The 21553-nt window shown below is 39.8% G+C and overlaps 1 protein-coding gene across 3 annotated transcripts in view; it reads right to left on the reverse strand.

Annotated features, from left to right (window-relative positions):
* The window catches only part of magi3a (membrane associated guanylate kinase, WW and PDZ domain containing 3a), a 105289-nt gene that overhangs the window by 19007 nt on the left and 64729 nt on the right, over positions 1-21553 (reverse strand). For all 3 annotated transcript variants that reach the window (XM_084917962.1, XM_084917964.1, XM_084917963.1), the window contains exons 2-8: positions 20545-20661; positions 16384-16503; positions 6412-6618; positions 3956-4118; positions 3014-3093; positions 2265-2322; positions 359-465 (exon numbers count right to left, since the gene is read on the reverse strand). In XM_084917962.1, the coding sequence (XP_084774088.1) occupies positions 359-465; positions 2265-2322; positions 3014-3093; positions 3956-4118; positions 6412-6618; positions 16384-16503; positions 20545-20661 (852 nt within the window). The remainder of the gene's footprint in view (positions 1-358; positions 466-2264; positions 2323-3013; positions 3094-3955; positions 4119-6411; positions 6619-16383; positions 16504-20544; positions 20662-21553) is intronic.

Below are 21553 nucleotides of genomic sequence, written 5' to 3' on the forward strand. Positions count from 1 at the left end.
TTGAGGTAAATGCAACTTTTGCTTATTCAAATCCCAGAATGCAATTTAGACCTATGTGTCTACTATAAAACTCTTCAAGCGTGTGTTTAGTAATGGTAACGACTGGATTTTAATGTTGATCTTGATGAAGGCTACAGGCTGAAATGCAGTGGTCAAGCAGTAAAGTTGTTCTTCATACTACAAATGTTGCTGAAACTTCAACTTCTAATGACTGGATTTTCAAAGAAAGTACCCATTTTCCTCCACACTGACAGTTTTCTGTACAAAACTGACAAAATTTGACAATTTGTTCTCAAGCCTTCCTTGTGTATGAACCACTTTAATAAGCCTGCGGCTCGAGCGTTGTAGGTGCAGTTACCTGAGGGCGTAGCAGCTTGTGGAGGTGCTGCAATGGGCGTGTCCACACTTAGTTTTCTCTTAGCTTCCATTACTGGATTTTCAAACTGGGTCTTCTGGTTGATGTGGCTGTACAGGGAATATAATATTAAATGAGCAAAAATCATAATGTTAGATAAAGCTAGAATGTGCATTGAAAATATAAATGTTTTTTTGTTTCGATTGCATACTGTTGATCTATTACTGAGTTTCTCATGTCAGTTGACAGTCCGAGCTGCCAACTGATGGTTCACCGTTTGGTATCGCTGAATAGTGCTTGTCCAAAGAGCAGATACTGTTCTTTGCCTGCCATGCAAACCTGCGATTTGAATACGAGGGCTGTTTGTGACATAACATGTGCTAGGCAGACAAGCTGTCTTTATAATATGTGAGCTGTTCTAAATACATTACGAAAATCTTTAACCTGTCTTTGCCAGAACTGCTACACATTTAAATGGTTTGAGAGAATATCTAAACCTCATTAATTAAAAATAAATTAACTGTCATGCCCAATGAATTCTGAGAGAATTTACATGGAGGAAATCAGCAGCAATCTTTCATGCTATGGGCCCATATTGTATAGCTGGGATAAACATCTGCTCAATGCCTCATAATGCGAGAATAAAAAACTTAATGAATAGCAAAATGACAGAAATAAAAATGTGCCCTTTTTCACATTACAGGCACTGAGGTGGTATCGTTCCAGAAGTTTCCTAATATAACCAGGCTTTGCCAATCCAGGATCAGCAGCTATACTTGGGGGACTTAACACGAAACTCAATCTAAAAACAATTAATGATTTGCAGTCACACCTGTGTGCTTAAACATTTCCTGTTACCAAGGGAAATGTCCCTCCACGGTTAGATGGTAATGGAGAGAGGTAGCTCATCTGCATAATAAGCTTTAACGGTTGTAAATCACCATTACAGCACCTTAGGAAGAGAAAATGCATTGATGGTGCACAGTGAATCAGCCACATGCTGAGACACTGACTCTATACGTGTGTGCACGTGTGTGTGTGTGCATGGGTACTCTGCACTCTTACTGCGTATGACTCATGCACAGAGATACCCTCGCCATTAAGTCTGAAGAGATAAACATTCCATCACATTTCCTTCATTTCTGTCATTTCCTCTTTTGCTCTGTCTCACTTTCTCAATCTTTGATTGCCACGCCTCGTGTTTTGTAGACACAGTGAGACTTTGCGTCACGTCGTTGCATTTGGTTGTTCATTCACAATAAAATTTGCCAGACAAAAAAACACAGAGACAGAAGGGAGAGAGAGCCTCTCAATGACCCTCTTGCATAAACAGGCGCGTATATTTCCCCCCTGCCTGCGGGTCTCTTCCTCTTTGTTCACAGTAATGGCACTAAAATGAAACACTGTGCTCTTGTTTACACTCTCGATCAGAATTGAATCTCACCCTCGTTTCCATCTCAGGGACCTCTAAATCTTCATTGTCTGTTGTCTTCACTGTATTTTCTTTTTCAGATACACAGACAAAGCTGTAGCTCACTCGTTAGTTCCCACAAGGGTGCTTTCAGCAGAATTGTGGGAAACTACTGTTTGCACAATTGCATAATGTACTATTATCACGTGTCCCACAGGTTCCCTTGAGATCCAGCAGCTCAACATGTATATGCTTGGTATTAAGTGATATGGCTTTATGTTGCAGAATATACAAAAATATCTTGAAATAGAAACCATTCTAAATGGGCATTTTAGAGAAATCAAATATGCAGAAACAGCTTCAGAAAACCTATAAAGGTCGAGAATGATGTCTCTTCAGGAAAGAGACTAAGAGACTCAATATCACCATGCATGCTTATTAACAGGTGTAGATTTCTATGGATCTCCAGGTATAAAAGGAAGAGAGAATTTTACTTACTCTACGTAGTATGTGCCAAATTGTGGATCCTCAATCTTCTCCCAGCCATAGGGCAACTCTGGGGGAAAGGGAAAAAAAACAGACAGGGAAAAGGCTGACTCAAATCACTTAAGATACTGCTGAGGCACTACATGGACAATTGGACACACTCAATGAAGTGTGGTGTTTTGACTGGCACCATCACAGCATGCTTAGCTACACCTACAGAACAGGAGGCCTTCTTTTATTTGTCACTATGTGTTTAAGACTTGATACACACTATGGAGGAGGAAGGGGAAGACGGGTGGGAGGGGAGGGGGGGGACGACACACCGTGTGTCGTTAGAAAGCCTCCCAGGAAAAAATAACAGCCCTTCTTTCCAGTGGTGTGCATGTGTTCAGCATCTCGGGTTTCTGCTGCTGTGTGACAAACACACGCAGCGCAGAGGAGATCTTTACGCAAGAGGAGCCATAGAAAATTGCCTTTTGAGAGATGCTGCACTGATGAGCTCTCTGCATGTGTCCACGAAACCATTAGGAGGAGACGGGCGGACTGAGGACTGGGGGTTTGTGCTGTGTCACCAGCATGACTGTGACCAGGAGCGCTCAGCTGTTCAGTATCCGTCTGTTAGCCAGCGCCCCCTTCAGAGAGGCAGGGATGCAGTTCATACACACAAACCCTTCAATACAACAAGGACTTGGGAAAAGTGTAGGTAGCATGATCGCCTGCGCGATTGTTACTAATCACAGAGCTAGCTCCTATTGCCTCACCTCCTTCGTCGCATTTCTCAGGTGGCTTGGCTTTCTTGGCAAGACGTGGGTCCAGCCAGGTGGTGGTCTTGCTGTTATGACTGTAATATGAAAAAGATACAGGGCTTTAAGCACAGTTTAAATTATTTTTCAAATACTTAAGATGCCATTAGAGTTGAGCAATTAGCGCTTAGATCTCTTGGGAGCCACTTCACCCGGGGAGTGTTTTTCCATCTCTAGCAAACGAACAGAGCTCTCCCAAAACAGGATTATGACTACTATTTAATCTTTTGGGATCAAATACTTTATTAAATAACCTTTTAAAATATTAGCACAGTTTTAACAAAGCTCAGAGGACCGTTTGAGGCATAAGGAAGATGAAAAGAAAAAAAAAGTCACAGATTACAGAAGGATGGAAAGGGATGACACAGAAAGATAAAAGAGTGAGCAGTTGCAGAGATCATAAAGAGCAGAACTAAGACAGCAGGTCAGGGGTGGCGAGCTCCATTTACCCTGTTGTTTCTCTCACTGGCAGAATGAGCTATTGATTTAGCAGCAGGCAGCTTTACTTGGCTCTCTCAGTGGCTCAGCATTGACTGTTTGCCACACTAACGGGCCAGGTAAACAATGCGGGCCTGCTGCTTTTAGCGGCAGCCAACAAAACCAACATCAAACGCGGGGGAAATAAAAGGAAAAACTTTATTGAGACTCAACTCCACTGCAATGGCTGAGTCTACAGACAGCTTCCATGTTCAGCACCTGCTGTTAATTCAGTACAGAGAGTTGCACTGAATAGGGAGCAGAAAAAGTCAGAACTCTAAACATACTGGGTTAACAAGGCAGAAACAAAGAGATGAAGAAGAAACTGGGACTACAAGCAATGGGATTAGAACAATGGTGATGTAATGGGAGTGTAATAGGACAAAAACAAGACAGGGAAGTCACAGTAGAAAGGCTACTTACTCGATGAAATAGACCATGCCGGTTTCTGTGTAGGCCATCTCCCAGTTTTTAGGCAAGGGCTCCTGACTTTCATCCTCTGTGTTCCATATACGCAAGTCCATGGCCCCAGCTGACTGGTTGTAGCTGGGCACTGTCTTCCTCCACTCTGCTTTGTCCTTGTGCTCTGTAGCCAGGCATGGGGAGAGGGACATGGGCATGGAGACAGAAATAGGAATGGGTTGGGAGTAGTGGTGTGGGAGATGATAGAAGGAGAAGGAGACAGGACGTGAGAATGTGGCGCCATTGGAGCTCCTCTGGGCTTCTTGCATTTCTCCCTACTGCTGCTGCTGCTCGAGCTGCTCTTCCTCTGTATACTAGCCGGACTGTTACATCCACAGGAGTGTAAGGGGTAGAGAGAGAGAGCGAGAGAGACAGAGAGAGTACACGCAAAGAGGACGGAAGAGCAGCAATTGCCATAGGATTTGCATGTCAGTAGTGATGTACTGAGAACTGCCTCCCAGGCAAGAGCAGAGTTGACCAATGCTTCAGCCCAGCCGGGAGCGCTACATCACAACTCTATTAGCATCATAGTGTTGCTTGTGCGTGAGGGTATTTGCCTAATCTTGATGTGTATGTGTGCCTGTCTGGGTGAGGCTCTTATCTGCAGGTTTCATCTGGCTGTGTGTGACCTAGCTTTGTCGTGGCATTGAATGCTCATTCTGTTTGACTGGAATAATGGAATGGCAGGGGAAAAATAGTGACAACTGTTGACTGGAATAAGTCAAGAGCTCTTTGTACTGAAACCAGGGCCCTTTTTCATGATAGAACCAGGAAGATGTTTCCGCATTTATAAAGTCTGAATAAACGACTACACACAGACACTTGCTCTAGGGTACAGCTGCTTTCAGCCCTTTCAAAGAAATATAAACAGAAGAGCTGTTGCAAATTTGTGCAGGCAAGATTGCTAAAACCCCCGAAATGACATGAAAGAAATGTACAATCAGTACTTAACTACATTCAAGGCCCAGAAATAAGCCAGCTGCTACCTCTTTTAGTGGGCACTCTAAAACCATATGAAGAATTCATGTATTTTCAGTGAGACAACTGACGTGGTTCAGGGGGTTGGGAAGCTCGTCTTGTAACCGGAAGGTTGCTGGTTTGATCCCCAGCTCTGTCCGTCCTGGTTGTTGTGTCCTTGGGCAAGACACTTCACCCTACCGCCTACTGGTGTTGGCCAGAGGGGCCGATGACGCGATATGGCAGCCTCGCTTCTGTCAGTCTGCCCCAGGGCAGCTGTGGCTACAACTGTGGTTTGCCTCCACCAGTGTGTGAATGAATAGTGGAATTGTAAAGCACTTTGGGTGCCTAGAAAAGTGCTATATAAATGCAATCCATTATTATTATTATTATTAATAATTAATAGTGATATTTGTCTATAATTAGTATTTTCTCTTGGTTGAGGTCTACACTGCCATCCAGAGATGACAATGCATATCTCTGACAATTTCTTACTTTGAAATATAAAAATTCATCCTAATACAATAACTGATTTTTTTTTTTTTTTAAATGTATTTATTTATTTATTTTAGAATTTGAATCAGTGTATTATATCTCTGGGACCTAATGTGTCCTTCTACACATAAGGTCCATGCCCATGAGCATACAGACAAAGCATGAAAGGAAGAGGAGGGGTATGATATTTGTTTGTTAAATAGAATAGAAGCGTGTCAACCGAGACATCAGGTCATGTGGGCCGGCACTGACACCGTGGGGTTGTAGGTGCAGGGTTGCAGCCAAGCTTGACTTTGTTGCCTGCCTGAACTACGGCTACGCACAATTTATTTTTCAGATCTTTTTTTTCGTCTTCATTTTTAAAAACATGTTGCAAGCACTCAGAATTGAGAAGAAAAGAAACCTTTCTTAATTTAGCATTTGCTGCTGTTGCCACTCGAGATACATTTTTCAATCTGCATATGCAACACACGACTCTACTTTTTGTAGTGTTTAAAATGAAAGAGTGTCTTAAGGTAATGACTTTCACTACTGCTACAATTTCATCCTCACTATTAGCTCTTAGCTGAGCCATGCAGTGGCATCCGTGTATGCGAATGAAACGAGCACAAACTATCTTTCTACCCGAGGGATTGCTTCTATTGATCTCAGACAGACTTTGGCTACATTTTGACTTTGCAGTGCTGTGATTTAGTGCCGACCTTGCATGCAGAGCAGCTAATCCTGAGAATGTTTATTTGGAGAGAAGAATGATACGGAGAAAAGAAAAAAGGTCCTGCTGTTTTGCATTCTGAGAACAATATAATGAACTGCTGGAAAAATAAATAAATCAAGCAATCAAAAAAGTGCTGGGGTTTAAATTTGTAGAAAGCCAGTAATGAAGGGAGCTGTTATACAGCTCGCAGAGAATACTAAATAACACTTGTGAAAGCCACGAAAAAATTAAAAACAGCGGTGTCCCTCACCAGTCAGTCCGTTGACCAAAGGAGGCCTCTCTTCTTCCTCTTCCTCCTCTGGAGCGGCGCTGTCCTTTCTGTCCATCTTACTGACAGAGGTTGTGCGTTTTCTTTGGACCTCCGTGTCAAATTCCTCATCAAACAGAACCTGGTCCACCAGGTCTGGCTGTACAGGGCTCGGCTCCGCAGGGGGCTTAGGGGTCCCATAATAGTTGCCTGGGAAGAAGAGAGGGCGGGAGTGACAATGAAATATATTCTTTAATACATTTAAAAAAAAAATGTGTGCAACCTTTCTTGATTAATTTCATCATATAACCCTAACCCCAACCACTTACCGATACACATATTCCCATACAACCCTTCCACTCAGCTAATCTGTTTCTTACCTTTACCCTTAGAGCAGACTTAGAAATTGCTAGGCAGCCTCTGCTTTGAAGATCTCATATTTAAATGTAGACACTTCAATTTTACCAAAATACACACAGACAGCCAGAAATGTTTACTATGATATGAAAAGAGTTTCTTTCTGGCTTTATAGTGTACTGCGAAAAGAGGAGATAGAAGTACACACAAAACCATTGTGCTCGCAGCAGACCAAAAAGAGACTGTATCACTTAAAGTGTGAAAGATTACTGCTTTTTTTTTTACCTACAAATTTTATCTGGCAGAGCTGTACTCTGGAACAAAATGAGACCAAGGATTTGCTGTTGTAACCCTCAAATTTTGTGAAAATCTCCAGGTTATGAAAAAGTCTGTAGCCTTTCTCCTGGATGCCAATATCACAATCAGTACTGATCCACAATACCATATGCTCAATCAGGACCACTATTACTGTAACAACAGATCATTTGCTGGCTTCTAATCTTTGAAGTGGCCAAAGAAAAAACGTTTTAATTCACTCATTTTGTTTATGTGTTAAAAAACATAATGTTATATTTACTATTTCACTCACAGGCAATTGTGGCCACAGCGCTTATGCCAAGGTAGGTTCTCGGGCACTTGATTGTCCCTTTAAGTCCATCAGTTTCCTTTTGCTGTCATGTTGGAGCCTAAGGCAGTTAACGGTCTTACACCACAGAGCAAGCCTTTGTCTTTTCTCAACTACAAAAAAAACGGGGTGACCCACTTACTACTCGCCACCTTCTTTCTTTGTGAAAAACAATTGAGGCCAAAAGATGTGAGAAAATAGTCGTGAAAGTATGGTAGAAGTATTGATTGTCCTCATATTTTTGTGTGGGATTGCAGTGTGCCGTGCTTTGTTTGAGTAGCCGAGCGTTGTTTTGGAACAGTTAAACGGCACATCAGAGAGTGGAAAGACACTGTGACCAAGGAGTCTGCGGGGAGGAGAGAGACAAGGGAAGGACCACTTTCTCACTGACAGAGATATGGTGGAAATAGAATTAAGTTCCACATTGAGGAACAATCATCCTTTCTATTGTTTAATGTCGCTCGTTTATAATAAATAAATATTCAAAGCCTTATCAAATTATTGCTTTCCATCATATAAGGAAAACAAAGTGGATTCAGATTAATGTACCTTACACTGAAATGCATTATTACAGTGACTGCAAAGTATAAGGCTATTAAGAGTTACCATCCAAACACCATTTTTAATCAGCTATAATTATGATACACTAAATAAACAAAAACAAAATCATCCTAGAGTCATAGTGAGAAATTCATCATAACTGAGTCAGGTAAATAGATTAATGCACATTTAAATTAGAGAGCATTATTATCAGAATCAATTGGTTACTAGGTTTGTAATTAATAGCGAGCTTAATCGTGGAATAAAAATTGGAGGAGGTAAATTAGAAGTGGTAATTTGCTCTCTTCGTTCCAGTTTCTGAAGCTCACACAAAGGTTCCCGTAGCTTCTCTAAGTACCCCAGTGCAAAGAGCGGAGAGACGATGGCCAAAATAAGGAAGCACACTGAAATTGATTGCGTTGTAATTACTGTGTACTAATGAGTCACAACCTGAAAAGCAGCTTTTGTTTAGAATCACTACCTCCGTCCAGCACACAGATACAAAACCATAAGCTCCCAAAGTGAACTGAAAAGACTGCAGGCTAGATGTTTTTTTAAACTGTAGTTTAAAAACTGTAGAGTCCAGCTCATTAAGAACTTGCTAATGCACCGCTAATATCATTTAACATTTATATCCTGTGACTTTGCAAGATCCCCAGGCATCTGCTGTCTACTATGTACTATGTATAATTATAATATAATATATCTAATTCTGTTCTGTGATCTGTGTCTTCCTTTTTATGTGATGACTGTATAGAGAATATATATGTTTTATTATTTTAACGACAAGCCACACAATAACAAATATATTTCATTATTACAAACAGATCAAACAGATGCTGATTCCTGATTCTAACAGATCAATAATAAAGATATCTGTGAAAAAACAACTAAAGAATAAAAGATCAATTGATTATCTATACACAAAAAGCATAACTGCAAATTATAACAGCAAGAGTAAAGACGAACAATAAAGGCTGTATTTACTGTTGCATATCTGAGCCAAATTGATGGAAAGGCAGAACTGTGTCGGTTCAGCTGTTCTGTGTAGAGACGTGGGAGCGAAGAGATACTCAGGAGTCTCTCTCTCAAATTGTGGTAGGATGCACCAGGTACCATCAGTTCAATACAATACAATACAATACAATACAATACAATACAACCATTAATAATTTACCCATTTAAAATTATTAGTATCCACAGAACAAGTGAACAAGTGAAATGAAACAATGTAACAGTATGAAGTCATAGTGCATCTCTTTTCACTTCTTTATACCTCAACTCATTCTAGTAACACAGCTGGGTTTGTATGTGTATAAAATGGTGTAGTATTTGTTTGAAAAACCTTTTAAATTGATATATTTTAAAAGCATTTTTTGATTCAGAGGTTTGGCGAGCCCTGCTCTCCGTTTCATCGTGCACACGCCTCCTTAGCTCTGCTGTATGTGTGTTCATTTCAGTGTGGCAGAAAGTGAAGCGAAGAGAAAGATTTGACTTGAAGACCACTAAATGATTAAGTGCAATAAATATTTCTTAACTGTGACATCAATATAAAACATCTATAAGAAGGTAAAAAAAATCATTAACTGCATCTAACCTAAAAAGAGAAAGTGGCAGGGAGAAGCAGCACCAGCAGCAGGTGAGCTTTCTGCAGCATTTCACAGGCATTCGCTGCATTTTACAAGGATGACTGGATCTTTTTCTCTGCATATACGTAGTTTTTCTCTTTGTAAATAAATGTGTTCAATGCCTTTCTGCTTTCATCTGAGGTGTTGGTGCTGTGTTATATCCAGTGGCTCTGAATGCTCTATTTATCTTTGATTGACTCTACTGACTAAAAGGCCAGCTGACACAAAGTTTGCTAAGAAAATATACATTTCAAGGAAAACCCTCTATTCTTTATGTTGAAGGCTAATATTTAAACATAGAAGCTATTTTAAATTATTAAATTACCATGTCTTATCTTTAAAAGCTACAAAATAAATCCCTCAGGATTAAGAAAGTTCTTATCTGCTAGGTGGGGCAGATTGTGGAGTGACACAAAAAGTTCAGTCCTTCTTTTGATTCTATTTGTCACAGCCTATTTGCAGATTGTGCGCGTGGGGTTTCCCTGCAAGAGTGTTGCTACACCATTAGCAAGTACTTTGCCTCTATCGCCTTATTAAAAACAATAAACAAACAAACAGCCTGGCCAGCTCTGGATCAAATCTACTGCTAATTTGAAATAGGCCAGGAGTTTTTGGCGTTCACGTGTGAGTTTATTAGCTTTAGATGACTTACTTTGGATGAGCTTTTTGAGCTCTCTGGTCTTGTTAAAGCCATAAATCTATTTTTATTTTATTTTATGTTTGTTTGTTTTTTTGTGGTGGGTTGCCTGCACTGCTGGTTAGTATAATTTATGTTGTTTTACACTGCCTTTCCCAACCCTAGGGTTCATGAGTGTGCCCACTTGGGAACCACTGGTCTAGCCAACCCAGTGCACCCAACAATCTGTTGCACCAGGAACTCACATTAACGCAGCTGCATCATTTCAACAAAAAGGGAAAGAGAAAGAGTTCATTGTTTTTCGTTTCCACATATTTATATATAAACATCTCTACTGATAAATGAAATTCCAAAATCTCAACATAGTTTGCAATCCTCATATGTAATAGTATCAACATGGACATTCCAGCTTTTCTTTCCCTAATAATTATGCCATATTCTTTTCACGAAAGCAAAAAAAAGGGAGAAAACACTTATCTGACCCGTGCATGGTGCTGACATATTTCAGCCTAATTAACGAATGCTTTATGCATCCTTATCAAGACAAAGGTTCTGGTTCTGCTTTTAATAGGATACGATCACCTTTTGGCAACCTTGATGATGTCAGAGTGCTCACCATGAATCTTGCACCTTAATTACTACCCTAAGATGAATGGACTGTTCACTCTCAGAAGAAAATGGAGAAGGAAAAAGCCCTGAGGCCACCATGCCAGCAGCTACCCGTGACAATATGTGATTGACAGAAATAGACACCTGTTGATGTGGGCTCTCATTTAGCCAATTAATATGCTGTGGTCTACCATAAAATGTAACAAGAAGCAGCAAATACAGAAAGAAATTCGAGGAAGAATTACTATATTATCTAGGTAGGAACCCCTTTTTTGTTCCTTAATAGCTTAGATTTAGATCAAGCTCCTGATCTTGGAATTCCAAATTCCTGCAAGTCACCCACTCACAAACATTGGATGAGATTTATATGCATCTCAGTTTGGTTTCTGTATTTAACATACTTGAGGGAAAGTTTGTCTCAAATACAGAAAATCACAGTGGATCAACGTATTACTATCCATCATCAACAGCTTATGAATTTTCATCCTCAAAGTACTAACAAGTTTAGCATAGTGTTATTACATTAAAGCACCTGTTAGATAGGTGGTGAGTGGTGGATGGACAGTGTAAAGCAAAGTCATTTTCATTTTAAGATTCTCAGCTAACACTTGATTGGCACTGTCAGAAGATTACACAGCCACACACTCATACTAAACATGCAAGGGTATGTTTGCTGCTCGTAAGAAACAGTTTTGTGTGAAAGAACACGTTTTTAAACTTGGCTGCTGTTCCCCAGAGACCCCAAGACTAAATGTATCCACAGTCCTCATGTGTTTATTGATGGGAAAGAATGTGTATACAGATTGTGTGTGCGTGTAGATATCATGCCATCTGTTTTAGTCAGCAGCTGCCAGAATACAGTATCACATCTCCAACTTGTGAGTAACTGAATAAAATGTGAGTATAACTGTTACCACAGTTATATTTGCAGGGAGAATTAACTCCTCCAAATCCTACTTTATCCTTCAGAGAAACTTTTGTTATGAGCTCTGATGCTACAGAGCAAGAATTCATGAAGTCAGGGTCACTTAGTAATGGGAATTGCTAGCAAATGTTTTGTGGGGATGTTTTCAAAGACAAAAGGAAATTGGAGACATCCCTTATATTGTGGAAGCTTGGGAAAAACCTCTTAAGGATTTATGCTTTGGTTCAGCTCTCACCACAACCGCCCCCTCCACCCTCACCACATTTATCCCTCTGACTCTTTGAACCTGCCGGCTGCAGTCGCCGACCCTCATTAATCATTGAGGATGGCCTTCCACTCTCTTGGGTAGTGCCCAGCCTGCCCAGGCCTCATCACTGATTGCTTGTGCCTCAGGCGGGTGAAGCGTCTCTTATGCTCCAGCCTTGGCACTGGGTGTAGGCCCTGCTTGGCATGGATGCTCACACTTCACAAGCCAACCTTGTCAACCCTGCTTTCTCCTGCTCGGTCTCCATGTGTTTGTGTGTGTGTACAGCTTAGCAATCTACTGTTGACCTGCCTCTCATAAATGAACTTCCTCTCTAGTTTATGTTCATTTCCTGAGTCTGTTGTGAAACCCAAAATATATTAAACACCATTCATATCTTTACTGTAAATTCCTGTTTTTATTATTGAGCTTGTCAATCCTAACTAGTTTTTTCTCTATATCTTTTATTTTCCTCAATTTCAGTTTCAGCTGTTTCTTCCCTTTCTATGTTTCCTTTTTTGTATGTGCAAAAATCAAATTGAGTACTATACCATCTCTTTTGTACTCCTTAGAGATGAGTTACTTCTTAATCAGTTCCCATGAATATGCAAACGTAGCAGTTGCCAGTCCAGCACCTTTATACCCCCCCTTTTCTGTGAAATCTGCCCTGTTGCACTGTTACAAATCTAATCCACAGCTATGTAGCTTTGTCTCAGAACTTCGTAAAGCCTATAACACCAAAAATATCCTATTATAAAATGGTTGTAGGCAGTGTGGCTGAGCAAAACAAGGGGACCGTAAACAGTCATTTCTTCTCCACTAAAGTCTATGATTGTCATGGGGGATGAATTTGGCATTGCACAAACAAAGGGATTTCATCATTTTCAGCCCCTGTCAAACCATCCCCTGGTGGACCTGCAACTTCAGACTGTAACCGTCAGCTAAAAAGACCCTAGTGCAGCCTTGTCTGTAAATCATGTCCTGTGCTTTTTCCTCAGTATGTCATTATGTAGTATTTTATATTTGCAATGCATCCAGCGAGCCATTTTTGCACCGACCTATGATTAGAGCTTCTAACAGGTAATCAATGTTATGTTGGCATGTCATGCCATGGCAGTCTTGTTAAATGCAATCACGGATGAAGATGTAAGCATAGCCAGATCCATACAAGCCACAAATTTAGGTAGCCCACTGATTCTAATAATTGCTCACAGTATAATGGGATCCCGTGGCATCAGGAATTCATATTAAATGAATGTTGAACACAACACAGGAAATAATAAGATATTAAAATTAAAACAACACTGGAATTTCCAGATGAAATCCAATTAAATCAGCTGTAGCAGGCCTAGTGTTTTTTGCTGGTCCATTTCTGCTTGCAGCATCTGTCATGAATGATTCATACCACTGGCTTTTCTCTACCTTGCACAGTGAGGGGCATAAAGTCGGATATGCCCTAAATCACATACATACAGGCACCCAAATCAATTTCAGCTACAACATAAGTGTTACACTTTGACACTTTCTCTGTAAAAGAAATACTGGCAAACCAATCTGTATGTTTTTGTGTAGTTTTAGTTTCTTCATTCAGTTCCCCAACAGCTGAGTCAACTTTTATGCTAATACTTCCCTGGAAAGCGGAGAGCAAGATTGTTGAAAACACAATTTTCCTCTTTTATGCTTAGTTAAGTATTTTCATCTTAATGGCCTTCTTAAATAACTTCCTATTGTTGTTTAGTGAGTTGAAAGTCTGTGAAACTCTTTTTTTCCTCCACCAAACACTCACTCTAGTAGAGCAGCAAGAGTGAGTTTCGGTCTTGGTTACAGATTAAGCATGGCTACAGCACGCTACTATTATTCACAGGTCTGAAGGATTAGTCTCAGAGGTAATGGTGATTTTGGGTTTTTAACCATTTCATGGAACCTTTCTTTTTTCCAGGGTACATTCTTTAATGACTGAAAAACAAGAACTGGATCCACAGGTTTTAATTTGTTTGGGAATTTCTCCAATCCACACAGGGTCAGACGTATAAATACATTCTCACTAATATTTGGTTAAATGTCCTGTAGCAAGATATAGCCCAACCAATTGCTTTTGGTAGACATCAGCAACCTTTGGCATAATTCTAGCTGGATATTTGAACACTTTTCTTGGCAGAATTGGAAGTTTACTTAAATTAATTGTACCAAATGTGAAGCACAGTGGTGGTAGCATCATGGTCTGGGGCTGTTTTGCTGCCAGTAGTACTGGTACATTGAGAAACGCCAAAATAATTTTAAACTTGTGCACCAAATTCTTAAAGTCTCCAAAGATATATTCTGTATAATCAGTCCATCCTAGAAAAAGAACACTTCAAGGAAATCATTAAGAGCCCCAAATTAACATGACATTAATGTGTGTATTGTAGGCTTTTGACCACATCTTTATATGGTATTAAAGTAGAGAGTGAATGCACTGTCTACAAACAGTACTAAGCGTGTCATGAAAGGGAGAGGTAGTGATAAATGATGATTCACTGTTGTTTTCCCTGAACCTTTGACATTCAAAGGTTCAGTTCAAGAAGGAAAAAAGAAACAGTTTTCACACTAAGACACACAAAACAACATAAATCATATATAATGTGGGTACTATACCCTTAATCCAATTAAAGAAAATATCCATGTGCTTTAATAAATCATCAACAAAAAACCCCAAAGATAAAACAAACGAGCTATGGGCTTTACGGGACCTCTGAAAACATGCATTATCAGATAATGTGCATGGTGTGCATGTTCAAAAAAATGTGCTTGTGTGTGAATGGGCCTTTAAAGTTAATTTTACCATCTACAATATAAAGCCTAGAGCCACTAGTAATCAATGTGAAGTAGATGACTCACTAACCAAGGCCAGCCATTATGAGGTCAAATATTTCACCCTCTCACTTCCTGCTTTAAAGTATGTCTGTCTATTTGTAGGTCTGTGTGGAAGTTTATTGAGCAAAAGGCTTGGCATTAATAATTAACTCTGTGAGGTTGTGTTTCTATTCCATTCAATACACACATGGTAGTGTTACATTAGGCAGAAAAGGACAGGGGGGGATCCATTATTTATCCCGAGCACTGGCTCATAGGCTCCGGGTTGGAGGGCCAGTCTCTCGGGAGCAGATGTGGGACAGAGGGCAGATGAAAGAGCTTTTACATAGCAAACACATTTTCGACATCATGAGTAGGTGAATGGGGTAAAGCCATCTGGGGATATATTATCTCCAGTTCTTTCATTTTTAGGATGGCAGTTTGATGACACGGGCAATGTGCTGATTTCACCTGATGACCTTACTGAGTACAGCTCAGCAAATTCACAAGACAACTAATAACCAGGACCCTGGTGACTGGAATGGACTGGGACATCGGTCTGTCCTCAGTCATTTTCATTTATAGTGTTTACAGAAATTGTAGTGTTTTCCAGTTTGGTTCAGTTACTTTAGGCCGATGAAAAGAATGTCAACTGAGCCAGAATACAATCTGAGCAGAGTGATCTTAAATGAAAAGTTGTCTTGTTTGATGTGGTTTGTTTATGGTGCGATGGCAAAACAGAACATCTGCAGGATTTCATTATGTTAGACATGATTTTAGCACCAATTCAGGGGTCACACTACAGTTAAATCCATCTTTAGCCTTAGTCACACAAGCCTAGAGACTGATATGTGACAAAGAACTTGCTGCACCAAAATTTTCCTTGTAATTGCTTTGGTCATTTGCTACTGGCTACTGGAAGGCGATGGCTTGTCTTCCAACACTCAACATTTATTCTTCAACCTGCAGCAAGCACACCTCAAAAGATGTAACTTTTACTTTGAAGACAAACTGTCTGAGTTTCTGTTTTCCATCACCCTTTTTAAAATTTTACTATGGCTTGGCGAGTGTTTGGAGTCAGCATCTTGCAAACTATTGGCAACCATGGTTACCTGCTAGCAACCAAAGGGCAATCACAGGGAGGTTTTTGGTGCGGCATCACATACCTCTTTGCAACCAATTTCACACTGGCAAGCAACATCTTGTAAAAATAGTTGCTAGCAGTTGCCTGGGGCAAAAGATTTCACAGTGACTGCCAGTGGCTGTGGCTGTCTGTATGACTCAATCTTCAAATCTACCCCTATAATAGTACAGTATTTGTTTCTCATTATTTATAACAATGATTAAAAGTGACTGTATTTTATGCTCAGAGGAAAAAAAAACTTGAACAACTGGTATTCCCAACAATCAACAACCAGACAAAAGTCTGAAAAGAACAAAATCATTTTATAGTTCGATACCAAGGTCAGGGTCTGATGTGTGTCTGATATTTTGTAACTCCCTATTTCTCCCACTTAAAAGTAAACTATCTATCCAGGCCCCTCCATAATATTGTGTTCCTTGTGCATGAGAACATACCATCGTAGGTGCCACTCTCCAGCAGCAGTCCACTTTCTTCCAGTTCACGAAACTCCGCCACACTGATAAAATTGTAGTCCACTCCCGGAACCTCCCCCTCTCGAGGCTGCCGAGTAGTACCTGCCAACAATGAGAAAGTTTAATACAGTAGGAACTCCAAACAAGTGGAATGTGCCATTCATTGCCAGGGTGGGAGTGGGGGTTGGAAGTGACACTCAATCCAACATGCCCACAGGGATGTGATTCAAGTCCAAATACAATGCTCAGGGGAGAATCTGTGTCGGCATCATGAATAGTCAACAAAGCTGGGACAGCAAAGCGATGAATTCATTATTCAAATATGAAGCAGAGGGAAAAAAATGTCCTCCACAGAGCAACACAGCTGTCACAATACAGAGGAAATACAAGTGATGACAATGAACAAGATTTTTAATTACATACTTTGACGCCGATTGTGTAGAACAGCACCACTTTAAGCACGATAAATGAGAAAAATTAGAAAGCTCTCTGTTGACCTTACACATATTTTTTTCAATAATAACACCATCTGCATGTCTACTCTGTGTGGAAATTAGTTCTCCGAAATTAATAATAACTAATCCAATGTACATCCTGGTGCTGTACACTTCTGACATGCCAGCCTACGGCTACCTAAATAAAATGTTTGTTTATGCAACGCATTTTATGGGACCTCATTATCAACAAACCACAAACTGATATTGTGAATAGATTCAAATGAATATAACACACTGTCACCTCAAAGCCCTTTCTGTTGATTTATTAGCCACAATAGTTGTTTCCTGCACTAAAAAAAGAATAAATAAAAAAAACAACAACAACAAGCAAATCACGCATACTTGCAGTGTATTTCCAAATGTCAATGGTTATGATCGGTGGCAGTTGCTTTGCCTAAAACAATAATCGAGAAAGAAGAATTCCCTTTTTTCCCCAAATGCATCCTTTGCTCTCCTTTCCCCCTTCGTTTTACAGCCCTTTACCCCCTGAAACAGGCAACCTTAAAGCACTTTCAATTCCAGCAAAGAGCCATTAAGTAGTACCATGCTGCAACTATGATTTAAAAAGTGTCACATTTTCCCTTGTTGATGGTCTCAATGGCAAGACACTTAAAACTTACTGTTATGAAAATAATTTAATGCTCCCTAACACGCCAGCCGCTCTTACCATCATCTTAGATGTAATCAGGCCTTTTGAAATACCTCAGCTAAACCGCTCTGCTATCTGACTGCACTGCAGGCACGAGGGATTTTAACTCAGAGCTTAATAGGAACCCATCCCCATTCTTCATTTTCTTTCTGTGTCAACATCCATCCCGACTGCAGTGTGAGCCATCGCATCTGAAACTGCTTAGTTTCTTGCAAAGGCAATCTTTTATTCTGTCAAACAGAGCAATCAGATGAGACCAATAAAAATCACAAGAAGAAGATATATGAGCTCATTTTTGGAAGAAGGGATAGGGAAATGTATTATGTAGCTATTTATTGTTAATTCAGCTACCTTACCAACAAACTCCAAGACACTGGATCGGTTTTCCTGTTATACAATCATGCAAATGTGTTTTCATATGAAGTTGGTGCAACATGACTGCAAAAAGTAGCAGAAACCCCCCAAAATAATACAAAATAAAGGAGAAAACAATAACATTACATTTTTAAAACATGAAAGAGATAGCAAAAATAAAACTGTATGTGTAGTTTGTTATTCAGTGGTTAGACAGTGGAAAGAAACTGCTAAGACTGCTGAAACTGCCACCTGAAAAAAAGAGCACTGGGAGAAGGAGCCTTGAAGAGAGCACCAGAAGAAATTTGCTGCCAATTCTCACCGGAAAATACAAGCCTGTTTTAACTTTTAGTTTATGTGTTTGATTTTTTTAAGAGATGAAACAACTGTATGAAAACAATACAGGAGCAAAACAGAAGAAAAACAAAAAGTAATTGTAGTTGCTACAGTAGGTCTGTGGAGGTTATTCTGACTTCACATCAAAATCCAGCTCTCCAGTGTTAGGTATGAACTGTGTTTCATGGATTTTCTTAGTCGTGAACTGTATTTTGCAGGTTGAACACCCACTCAGTGGAGCACCAGAAGAAACAACAAGCATTTGCCCACAAGATGCTAATTGCAGCAAAACAAAAAAGAATGAGTAAAGAAGCACAGGGATTGCCATTTGTAAACTGACAGATGCTTGATTGCATAGTGCCAACTTCAAACTTTTAGTCAGACTGTGTGAGTTTGACTGTAATATACGATAAAAACACAATAAATCAGAACGCTAACATGAAGGGACATGGAAATATGAGTGTTGGTTACAGTTGCTGGCTCAATAGCTACAGTAAAGACACAATAAACACTCGAAAGTGTGCATTTAGCTTGTCCATTTTGGCACACATCATCCACAGTTGTCTGAGACTTACAGTAAGTAGAAAACAGTAAGTGATGAGTTCAGTGCAACAGCTATGCTTAGTTTTTTTTTTTTCTTTTTACACTTGTTTTTAACTTCTCAAAATAGAAATTGCAATTGACTGAAAACCTGAGGCACTTTATTTTTACCTTTGCACCATCCTTCCTTGGTGTTTTATCGTGAAGCGAGACTAGTGGGCCTGAGTGCTGTGCTGCAATGGATATTAATACCCAGGGAAGGAGAGCGCGATAGTAGACGGTAGAGTTGGGTGTTGGGATTTAGTGAAGCTTTAAGGATTTTTGGGTGACCTAGACCCCTGGTACTGTCTTGAGCCCCAGTTTGTGGGAGGCAAGAGTGACACTTAATGAAGCTTCTCTGTGTGCAGCAGAAAAGCAAAGTCATACTTCTGTCACTCCGAAATGCTATTTGGAGTGTTGTAATGAGCGCATGGCATCATGTTGTAGTGGCTATTTAGGCTGCTCACAGGGTCACTTTGGCTGAGTGCACTGTGATAAGCCACTGGCACAGGCCTGAATGAGCAAACTGGACAGCGGACATATGCTGAGCTACTGAAGCCAAACCGCAGTGTTGATACGCGTGGTTCACAGTTTCTATTATCTTCCACAATAACGCACTAAAGTAGACCCAAATGTGCACAAGCAGGTACAACTACAACACTTGCTTTTCAGCTGTGATAATGCGAGAAAATGTAACATTTGCATTTTATTTGCGATAGAAAAGACTGAGATGTTATTTATCACACTGTAATTAGGAGAGGAGGTCTAATGATTAAACTTTAAACTACTGTGAAACTTCCACGACAGCAAGCATGATTATTCGGTAAGACACAAATAAATATGCATCTCAAATTAATCAGTGATACTTCTACACAGCAATATTCCTTAAATGCACCTCCAACTGTCTTTTGAATAATGTCCCCCACAAGCAAAATGTCAGAAATGAAAGCTTTCCAAATGCTAACTGTGAGTTGCACAAGTAATAAATGCTGTCTCGAGCAGTGATAAATGGCAAAAACATTGTTGTTTATGTTTTGTTTTGGTTTTAACTCAGCTGCGCATCCCAGAGAACTGCAGCTGCTCGTTCATTTACGCCTGTTGGCCTTGTTGTCCATTTTTAAATCACTCGGGTATAAACACAGAATATTCCAAAAGAAGCAGTGGAGCAAACTCAAACTGAGGGGGAAAAAAAATCAGAGGGTGGAAAGTAAATAGGGAAGAAAATGTAGAATTACTCTTTCCTGAATTTAAATCGAACACAACCAAGGTCTGACAACAATCAGAAACTGACAAACATTTCTCTTAATTAAATATTTCATATACACAAGGGCAAAACTCCATTATTAAACATAAAAACACTGAAAGTTTTTCACCCTTTTTTATTGCACAAGCACTGAAGTCTATATTTATATATTTTACCTATGTAGACATCCATATAAAAGCCTATTCAGGTTTTCATAGGACTGTGTGCTTTTACAAATTTTGGTAAGATCAAGAAGTGAAAATCTGCAGTTTATAATACTGAAGTGTAAGTAGAAGAAATTAACAGAAAACAAGTTAAAGGGGTTTATTTGAATTAAAGAATAGGGAGGGCCTGGAGGAAAATGCATAACAGGTAGTGCTACAGATGGGAAGAGACCACGCTCCATCTGGAGAGGTGAGAGGGCAACAAGAAGACCCAGACAGAGAGAGAAGACTGAAGGGCCCAAGGCTGAGGAAGCTACTCACAGGGAATGGTACGCAGGTACAGGTTGTCCCTAATCACCTGCTGGAGCTTATGGTCCAGGGAGCCCTTCTGAAACTGCAGACTGAGGTAGTGACGCAAATCAGTATTCAACACTTTACCTGGAGGGAAAGAAAAGAAAAGTTTGAGTTATGAATTCACACTGGATGGCCTCCAAACTACACACATTTTAAAAACACCATTTTGATTATTTACATTTAAAGACAATTAAAAAAAGATAATCAGAAATTTTATTTTATAACCAACAATACTGGAAAGCTCTAATTAATAACCCCTGCTACAGTCCCCAAATCAAAAACACCACATGTTGGGACAGTAAATATTTACATCTGATACTATGTGATGTGATGCAAGTCTATGAAAGTTTTACGTTTCCAATAATGATCACTGTCATGTTTCATGCTATCATGCTAACATAAAGAATAAGCCTTAAAGAAATGAAATGAAATGAAAAAAATGAAAAAAATTTTTTACCCAAGCTTTAGTTAAAAACTTTATTTTTGAAACGTGGTCGAGAATAATACACAGGTTACAGATACACTTGCAATAAACTGTACAAAAGATGGACCTAGCTTCCAGATCACAAACAATAAGCCAATTTTATCTGATGGCCACCAGATGGCGATAGCAGAGGTTGCAAAAAGACTTCAGGTCTCGTGCTAGGTTTTAAAAAAGGAGGATTGGCCTTGGTATGCTCATTACATAACGGCTTGTGACCAATAAGCTGCCAGCCAAAGCACTTCACAGTCAGACACACCCCTCCTTGTGAAAAACGGGTTTTTGTTGTTTGTTTGTTAAATCAGGATCTCAAGGCTTTAACGCAGAACATCAGAAACCAATGGATGATGTCACTGTAGCTATGCCCACCTTTATCATCGATGAGTTAGACCCTTGAGATACATTTTTCCCCAGCACTGTAGGTTCAGTCAATCAATGTAACCCATCAGACATACATATTTAATTCAAGACCTGCTAAGGAACACATTTTTTTTT

The sequence above is a fragment of the Perissodus microlepis genome, chromosome 20 (genome assembly GCF_051167445.1).
Source record: "Perissodus microlepis isolate ML-2025 ecotype Zambia chromosome 20, ASM5116744v1, whole genome shotgun sequence".
Taxonomy (NCBI): Eukaryota; Metazoa; Chordata; class Actinopteri; order Cichliformes; family Cichlidae; genus Perissodus; species Perissodus microlepis.